Consider the following 10,000-nt stretch of genomic DNA (forward strand, 5'->3'; position numbering starts at 1 on the left):
CAGTCTGTGTTCCAGAACATATTCTATCATCTGAGTCTATTATATGAAATGGATGGAAAATATAGTATTAGTGTCACTGGCACAAAGTCAAGCAAAATTAGCCTCCCCCCCAACACTTTATCTAGCAATCCAGTTCTTCGTATTCACTGGTGCTTCTTGTATCCAGTGAGGAACATTTTGATTGGTGAGGTTTATATAGGGGTGTGGCTAATTTTGCTTGTGTTCATACTGGTGACTGTAGTGCATAACCCTCACTTCTGCATGATTCCACTGGAGCTGCCAGATATAGAGCTATACTACATAGAGCTAAGTCAGTTAGTTACCGACTATGTAGAAGGTCTCTTAGTGGAATTCTATGTGAGGTAGCTGATGCCCCAGTCAGTGATTTTGAGGATTCATGTCAATATGAATGGATATTGAAATAGTGAAGGTGAAACCAAGACTGCAATTCAGCCTATAGTTTTGATCTTATAATTTCATCAAAAATGTCTTGGCTCATATGAAATTGAAAGTATTTATATTGAAATGTAAATATTAGATTGATATAGAACTACACTATGTATGTGTGCCTCTTTCATCAAATATTTGAAAAAACAATAACAAATTTTAAACCTTCAGTTTTTATTTTTGTCTTTTAATCCTTCTATTTTCTTCTTTGTCTTCATCTCCTACTATATATGTTCTTAGAATAATTGCTCTTGTTTTCCTCGTTATTTTAGTAAATTTGCGTCACTTGGACAGTTTTCACAATTGAAATAGATGAATGGCCTTCTATGAATTTTTCTTTTTTCTTTTCTTTTCCCCCTCTTTATTATCATTATTATTTTTTGTGTTATTTTCCATAGTAATAAGCATAGTAGTAGTGATGATATCAGCACCATCATCCTCATCATCACTGTTATCATTAATATCTCATTTTTTAGGAGCAATGATGGTGGTAATAAAAGTGAATGAGTGGTGGTGTAATGCTAGTAGTAGTAGTAGTAATAATAGTAGTAGTAGTAGTAGTAGTAAAAATAATTATTATCATTATTGTAGCTATTATTAATATGATAGTAATTGTTATCATTATTATTTTATTATTATTGCTATTTTTATTGTCATCATTATTATTATTACAATTATTGTTATTTTTATTTTTTATTATTATTATAGTTATCATTATTTTATATTATTATAATTATTATTATTATTATTATTATTATTATTATAGTTATTATTATTATTATTATTATTATTATTATTATTATTATTATTATTAATACTATATTATTATTATCATTATTATAATTATAATAATAATAATAATTATTATTATTGTTATTATTATTATTATTATTATTATTATTATCATTGTTATTATCATTGTTATTATTATTATTATTATCATTATTATTTTTATAATTAATTTTACTACTATCATCATCTTGAGCATTTGGATAAATCAACAATAGTGTGCATGAATGTATATGGATGCGGATATGTCTATATGTGTACGTATATTTTTGTATTCATTAGTGGTGGTGTGAATATAAGTTTTCAATATTTGGGAACATGAATATTCTGTTTCATTGCCGAATCATAAAGTACGCAATTGATTTTTATTATAATAGTAATAGATAGTTTTTAACTGTATCAAGCTGTTAGAAATCATAAGAGTACTAGACACAGTAATGCCAGATACACATGCATACACAACACACACCTCAGACTCTCACTTCGGTCGCTGAACTTGCCCGCTGAACTTGCCCGCTGAACTACTGGCATTTTCTGGGGGATGGGGAGACCCGTCCCGGATGAACTTAGGTTGCGTCCACGACAGACGGGCGTTCTCTCTCCCTCTTGCTGATGTTCTTGAGATATGGAACCCTTTTTTCTGGAGAAATCCAATCTTGACTTATCTAGGACTCGGGTAACACTGATGCAGGTCATTGGCATAGTATCTTACAGACTTGGTTGGCAACACTAACCTAGAACACTTGTTTAACTCTTTGTTTTTTTGTTCTGTAAGCTTTATGTTATAAGTAAAGTTGCATTTTCATTTTTTTTGCAAAATATTGCTCAACATGTGATTGCAGATGCAAGTGGGAATATCAAAAATATATTTGGGCCATCACTGAGATACATGCATGTGTGTGATTATCTGTGTATATGTATGTATGTATTTGTTAATTTGATTATCTTTTTATTTTTTGTTTTGTTTTGTTTTATCTTATATATTTTTGTATTTTGAACATGGCAAAATTGATTAAGTTGTATTATTACTATCCACCTGATTATCTCTCTTAAGATTTTTTTTTTTTTTTTTTTTTTTTTTTTTCCTAAATGTTTGCATTGCCATTAGTTTCTCAGAGAAAGCCCCCCTACCCCCTTTAAGAAAAAAAAAGTCCAAATACTAATATATGTTGAAACTGAGGGCTTTTGCTTTGTGGGAGAAGTGAGTAAATTTTATTAATTTTGCTCAGGGTGTGATATAAAATTGTCCTCCCAAACAAACCTGGTCGTCTGCAGATGTGTTCACAGCTCCATTTTCTGTTATGCATTTACTTACCAACCTCCAAGATACTTTTCTTTCTTTCTCATAACTCGCTCATTGACATACATCCAATGGTTTCATTTCTATAAAAGTGATGACTTGATAAGTGATATTAATTAAAGATTGCTTTAGTTTTGTTCCACCCAATCTTCCGCAGCAGTGGTGCTACTTATTTTCTTTAGCGTATTATTGGTGTTTCTCTTTAATAGTATAACAGTGTTAGTAATTGTTGGCCTGATGTTTGAATATCACTGATCACATTATTTTGCTCCTTAGAAAAACATATGCTACGAGGATAAAGTATTTTCATTATATTGAAGATGTATGCTACCACTTTCTTCCTTTATGTTCTGTACTCGACTATGAATTGCATAATTTTGCTGTAGACATAATTCAGATGCTGCAAGACAGCTGTGAAACCAGTATGATTGAAGGTGTTCTATGTTTATCGTTGTGCAGTGTGGTCAACTGGTGGTATAGTAGCCACAGTTGAAGTCCTCTCCACAGCCGTAGGCGACAAAGGCCACTTCTCCCCATTCTACCTGTATGATCTTCAGTTGAAGAGGAACACCTCATGAACAGTTGGTAATACTTGACTTGTTTCTTCAGGGAAAGAATACTACGGTGGACTACTGCTTCAGAGGAAGGCCTTCCCACCCTCCCAATACCCTGGCTTGTCCCCAGCACCGCCACCACCACCCAGGGGACGTAAGAGGGGCCGCCCTCCCCTTTCCAGCCGAAGAGGTCACTGTCCTCCAGGGGGCATTCCGAGAAGCAGTCCCTCTAAGTCTCGGGCATATGGTAAACGCCTCCCTGAGCCCATCAAGTACCGGCCTCCTACTCCACCTCATCATCTTTTGGTATCTACCCTCCTCAAATTAAATAAATCTCATTACATGGCCAACAAAGCTGAGAGCAAGAAAGTCATGAAACATTTAGAAAACCTGAAACATGATATCCTTCCTGGAGAAGGGAAAAAGGTTTCCAGCACAGGTAAAGGCAGCGAGATGACTGACGACGACGAAGATGAGATTTGCCTTTCAATATCTCAGCCAAACCCAGCAAAGACTGAGGAAGTCTCCGTTGACACTGACGTCACTGTGAAGAGAGGTTTGATTAAGCTGTCTTGTGAATTCTGTGACCTTGTTTTCAGGAAAAGATCTGCCTTAACTGCTCATATAAAGCACAAGCATAGAGGGATGCAGATTTGCCCAATATGTAACGATAAGATTAAAGTCAAGGGTAAATACGGAATGAGGTTCCACATTTTGAAGAGTCACAAGGACCATCCCCATTTTAGCTGCAAGAAATGTGGTGAATCCTTTAAGCTCCAACATCATCTTACAAACCATGAGCGCCTCAGACACGAGCTTATGGACTCTGACGACGAGGATCAGCCGCAAGTGAATGGGGAACAGAGTAAGAATGACAAAGCCTTTCGAGAGGAGGAGGAGAAGGAGGAGGAGAGAAAGGGGAAAGAAGCTGAGAAGAGGGAGAGGGAAAAGATAGAGAGAGAGAAGTTAGAGAAGGACAAGGAAAAAGCAAAGACTGATAGAGAAAAGAAATTAAGAGAAGAGCAAGAATCTAAGAGGAAAGAAAAGGAGGGTGACAGCAGAGTAGACAAAGAAGATGCTTTAAAATCGAAAGGAAAATCCAAAAGTGAAGTGAATGTGGGGGTTGCTAGTAAAGTGCCCCCTAGGAGTATTTCGAGAGGAAAGATAATGAATGTGAGGCCCCCCACAAAAGAGGAAACAAAATCTAAGGGCAAATCCCCCAAACCTGAGAGGAGAGTTACTCGAAGCAAAGGTCCTGTCAAAGTGACAGATGAGGACGGAAAAAGTGAGAGTGATTCGGATGATGATGGCGATGATAATGAGGCTGCCGTAGGTGCAGGGGACAGCAGTTGCAGTAGCACCTCTTCGTCAGACTCTGAAGTGGAAGAATCTAAAAAATATTTCTGTGATATATGTGAGCTTGGCTTTAGTCATAAGTTTAAGCTCAAGCATCATCAAAAAGAGAAACATTCCAGAGCTACACGTTCACAGGCATCTGCTAAAGGCCAGGATAGTAGAGAACAGGAGGATGGTGAGGAGGAAGAAGAACAGGCTGAAGAAGAAAATAGTAGAGAAGAGAACGAAGAGGGAGATGATGATGGGGACGAGGATGAAGATGAAGATGATGAAGAGGAAGAAATTCGTAAAGAAAAGGAAAGAAAGGAGAAAGAGAGGAAAGAAAAAGAGGCTTCTCTTAAATGTAATTTGTGCAATAAACAGTGCAGAAGTGAGTATCAGTTAAGACTCCATATGCCTATGCATAATGTTGTGAGGAAAGGACAATCCAATAAGAAATCTGCATCATCCAGCAAAGCCTCTGGAAAGACTAAGGATCAAGAGAGCACAGAGGAACCGCAAAGAAGTAAAGATACCTCTAGAGTTTTACGTAGCTCTCCGCATGGAACAGCGAGGGGTGCAAATACCGAAAGTTGTGAAAAGGTTAAGGAACCATCGCCTAAAAGAAAAAATGACGTTCAAAGAAAAGAAGGGAGTGAAAAATCTGAAGAGACATTGAGAGAACAAAGAGAAAGTAACGAAAGACCATCCTATCTCCTGAAAGTTGGTTCCTTGTTTAGGTGCACAAAATGTAATATTACTTTTAATAGAGAAAAGTCCATGACCTACCATTTAAAGAAGATACATGAAACCCTTTACCCATTCAGAGCATGCGAGCATTGTGGAAAGATATTTAGAAGTTGTGGTCCTTACAATAGACATGTAATTCAACATCGAGTCCACCATTGCCCTGAAGCCAATTGCAAGGCAAAGTATAGAAAAATGTTGAGACTAAAGCAGCACCAAAAGAATGCACACCCAAATAAACCATTTAGATGTTCAAAATGTGTTGCAATATTTTGCAAAGAATCAGAGCTCGACAAGCACCATGATGCGAAGCATCCACGGGTTCCCAGTGATGAGGAAGATGGTAGTTCGGAGGAAGAGGAAGAAGAAGAAGAAGCTGATGAAGAACACGAGAAAGTAAAAGAAGAGGAGGATCCAGTTGTTAAAGATAAAGTTAAAAAGAGAGAGAAGGATAATGATGATAATAATGAAGAAGGGAATTCGCCTTCCAAGCGGAGAGCTAGATGTGTACCAATATCCTACAAGGAACCTGAGGATGAGGAGGATGTATTACCATTGAGAAAAGGTCAGCCTTTGAAGAATGTCATTGTAAAGGCTAACAGCCCTGAGAAGAAAGACAACCAGAACAAGACCGTAACAGACAGAAGAGGAAGTATGGATAAGAAGCCTAAACTCTTGAAAAGGAGCAATGCTGATTCTGATACTGTTGAGGAAACAAAGCTCTCAGTCCCTCCTGAAAATGAAAAGAAAACAAGACCTGCTTCTAATAATTCTGGTGACAAGTGTGTCAGTCAGGAAGAGAAAAAGACTGTAAAGGGACAAGAACAAAAAGTGGATAAAAAGGTACCACCACAAACAAAAGTTATGCCAGCCAAAGAAGTTGTTTCCAAACTTGACTCACCGCCAACTCAGAAAGTCAAATCAGGCAAAAAGACCCAGCAGAAGCAAGTAGTACCAAGTAACAAAAAGAATAAAGTAAACCTAAGCTGGACCGCTGCTCTAAAAGCCCAAATCCGTGCTGCAAAATCTCCTCCCAAAGGCACATCGAAAAAGAAGAACAAGAACAGTTCGTCAGAAAAAGGATGCCCCAAAGTGAGACGGAGAGCAAGCAGCAGCTCTGGTGGTCAGCTGACCACTCAGGGCATGGACTTCCCGTATGGACACTCACAGTCACAGGATTCTCTCTCATGCCAGGGTTATTTTGTAGGGGAGGATTCTATGTTCAGTTTAGATGATAGCTCTCAGATGGATATCATGGGAGACTATTACGGTGCGCATTATCCTCCAAGTGAAGAAATTAGTGACTTTGTACCTGATGATGATGAGAGTGGACCTGCAAAGATTATAGGCTTTGATTCCTTTTAATTGCTCCATGCATAGCCCATTACGCAGATGATACCTCACATGACAAAGGGTGTTGTATAGTGCAATATTGGTATATGTATATAAAGCATCGGTTAGTGCGGATGTAGGTGTATGTGTAGTGTCCCGAGTACTTATTTCTGTGAAAAACTCCACAGTGTGTGACCAGTCATAATTATGTTCTTATATTTTTTGAATGTGAGGCAGAAGGAAAAGCTGCGTTTAAAAAATTATCTTTTTATATGATGGAAAAATTTAGAAGATGCATAAAGTATGGTTTTCACTTTCCTTGGAAACATTGTTCAACTGTAGTTTCTGTGAATATGTATTTTGCATTTAGACTTCCCAAGCAAAAGGGAAGGAAAAGAAAAAGGGAAAAAAAACTTTTACTCCTGTTTAGTCTGGTGCAGATGAACGTGTGTGTGTGTAAATATTATTGATGTACAAGTCCTAGATTGCTGCTTATTATTTATAGATGCATTTGGTATTTTGTAAATCTTGAATGAGGGTATTAAAGAATGAACAACAGTTTTGTCCCTTTTGTCCAAGGTATATTGACAGACAGATCTTGTTTGTAATGGTGTTGGAGGCAGATAGTAAGTAGTAATCACTTTTTTTTGGGTGAAAACTGAGGATATGTATGTGCTGACAATTAATTGTGCCTGCAGGCATGGTTACCCACATCGCGGAGTCCCCTGAGCCCCAGGATCCATCGAGCTCCCTCATGGAAGAGACTGCTTCACCCCTGTCAACCAGAATGGAACAGGTTCGAAGGAGGGTGAGGAATGTTGGTCGTGTGATGAGAATGAAGAAGGTATGTGAACATTGTGGTATGGCATTTAACAAGTCCCACAAATATATGCAGCATCTGCGCACACATAGGCCTCTACAGCAGTGTGATAAATGCAGCTACAAAACCAAAGATCTGAAAAGATTTAGGAATCATCAGATATCCCACAAAAAGGAAAACCCAGAAGTAAAATGCAATTTATGCGATGAGCTGTTTGCCACTGCCACCACTCGGAGGATACACAAGAAGAAGATCCATAAGGTATTTGAATGTAAGTACTGCTGTAAGGACTATAAGTATGAGGAGGAGATGTTAGATCATATGGCAGGGAATCATGGCCACATTAGAGATAGGCCTGGATATCTCACACCAAAGGAAATGAAGAACGTCAAGCCAGTCAACATTTTTTTGGACCCCCCATCCCCGGGTGGCAAGAGTCAGTTTGTGTGTCGACTTTGTAACAAAGAAACCAGGAACAAGTACCAGCTAAAGATACATATCGCTCAACATTTAGGGGTCTCCAGCAGCAAGATTAGCGATGATTTCCTAGTAACACAAGACGTTGAGCAGTTTAATAGAGATGGAGGTTCAGTCTCGTCTTTTGGTAGTGATGATAACACTGCTGATGGTCTGAAGCCTGGACATTCAGATTATTTATATCCTCAGTTTATGTCTGTAAAAAGGGAACCTGGAATTTCTTTTGAAGATGACTTTGAGCAAAGAGCAACAGGTGCAGATAGCTCCAGTTTTGTATCTGTGAGATCTGAAACTTCAAGTGTATCATCCATCACATATAACTCAGACACATCTCCTGCAACAACTATACAAGATCCGTTTCCACTGACGACAAACACAGCTGAAGAAATTGATATTGACGATACCCCTCAACCTAAAACTTACCTGAAAGAGGAACCAGAGATTTGGAGTGATAGCCATGCAGTTTTATCAAATGATAGTTCTGCTGTCAGATGTGGTGTTTGTGATATTAATTTCCCAGATGTAAAGGAATTGCATAACCATGTCCTTGCATTGCACAACAAGTTCATTTACAAGTGTAGTGTATGTGAGCAAAATTTCCCAAGAGCAGATGACCTGTATAAGCACACTCTAACAGAACATAGCATAGCTTCGAGTAGCGCAGACCCAGTAAAATTGGAAAAAACACCAGAAATAGAACTCTGTAAAGTGCCAGCAGTTCTTCCTCTAGATACACAAATACAACCATTCTATTGTGAACTTTGTAGGGAATCTTTTAAGAGTGCTAAAAAGCTGCGCAATCACGAGAAGGCAAAACACCGAAAAGTTTTCACCTGCCAGGCATGTACCGTGGTACACTACCAGAGCTCGAGAATGATAAGACACCAGAAGCACTATCATAAAGACATGTTTCGATGTCGATACTTCTGCATGGCTCTGTTTGTGACCGAGGCAGAACGTTCAGCTCACCATCTAAAAGTCCATAATAAGGATGATACTAAAGTAACTTGTCCATACTGTAAAGTAGAATATCAGTATGAGGGAAATTTAATGAATCATCTTGACCGGTGCAAAAGTTGTCCGCCGGATAGAAGGCCTGCCCATGTTTGTGGAAACTGCAATATCATGTTACCAAGCATTCAACATTATAATATTCATATCAAAGACTGTAGACCGTACAAACGAGATCTTGAGAAGACTAAAGCACAAAGTGAAGACAAAAAGAAACAGAAAGAAGCCATTTCTGGTCCATCAAGTAAAGAAGAGTTAATTGATGTTGATCCATTGCAAGATGCTACTCCCAGAGATGAAGCAATTCCAGAAGTACCAGTTAAGAGAATGACAGAACCTAAAGGTAATGTATCAATCAAGGAAGATGTATTAATGATGGATCCTTTGTCTGTTGCAGATGTACCCAGAGGGGAAAGAAAGACACCTGCAAATATACACTTAATACATTTGACGAGACATACGAGAAGTAAAGCTAAGGAAGTAACAGGCGGGAAGTTTGAGGAAGTTTTAGGTCAGCCAAGTCCAAAAGAATCCCACGTTCCAGTTCAAATTCGAGAGGGTCCTCACAAGTGCATATATTGTCCAAATAAATTTGAAAGTCAAGCTGTTGCCATAGACCACATTTTAGCCAACCATAAGCACTTACTGACTCGAATGATAAAAGAGCCACAGATTTGTGAGATATGTGGTTCAATTTTCAAAAATCAGTTGTCCCTTTGTAAGCATATATCTAGGCATTATAGTGATTTAGGGATGTGGGATGACTTGGTGCCACATAATATACTAGAAGTTGTTAAAAGTAGGAGTTTTTGTTGGATTTGCAAAAATACTTTAAGGGGTAAGCTCAAAAATCACGTTAACATGAGGAACAATAACATTGACAGAATTTTGTCGGGTAAAGGTCGAGAAAAAGGTGAGCAACCATTTCATTGTTCCCAGTGTGGAGACAAATTTGCTACCAGAGCAGGATTTTGGAGACATATGAAACAACATATTTTAGTTCTTCCCAAGACATTGAAACACTCTGAAAATGTTAATGTCTCGTCAAAGCAGGGAAGGAAGAAAGGACGTGACAAATCCCTTGAATGTAGTGAATGTTCTTTGCAGTTCCATGACAATTCTGAACTCTATAACCATTTGGCACTTCATTTGATTAAGGCTTGTGATGCTAAAGAGAGGCTTTCGAGT

General features: G+C 38.1%; 1 protein-coding gene across 4 annotated transcripts in view; it reads left to right on the forward strand.

Annotated features, from left to right (window-relative positions):
* LOC122265254 (uncharacterized) overlaps positions 1-10,000 on the forward strand; it is a 37,419-nt gene that overhangs the window by 25,367 nt on the left and 2,052 nt on the right. For 2 of the 4 annotated variants that reach the window (XM_086548305.1, XM_086548306.1), the window contains exon 4: positions 7,203-10,000. This exon is cut by the window's right edge and continues 2,052 nt beyond it. In XM_086548305.1, coding sequence (XP_086404431.1) covers positions 7,203-10,000 — 2,798 coding nt within the window. Of the gene's footprint in view, positions 1-3,145 lie in introns of all 4 variants that reach the window. The other 2 variants (XM_086548303.1, XM_086548304.1) reach the window with 2 other exon arrangements.

The sequence above is a fragment of the Penaeus japonicus genome, unplaced genomic scaffold (assembly GCF_977035675.1).
Source record: "Penaeus japonicus unplaced genomic scaffold, GWHDUDI00000001_assembly GWHDUDI00000020, whole genome shotgun sequence".
NCBI classification, from domain to species: domain Eukaryota; kingdom Metazoa; phylum Arthropoda; class Malacostraca; order Decapoda; family Penaeidae; genus Penaeus; species Penaeus japonicus.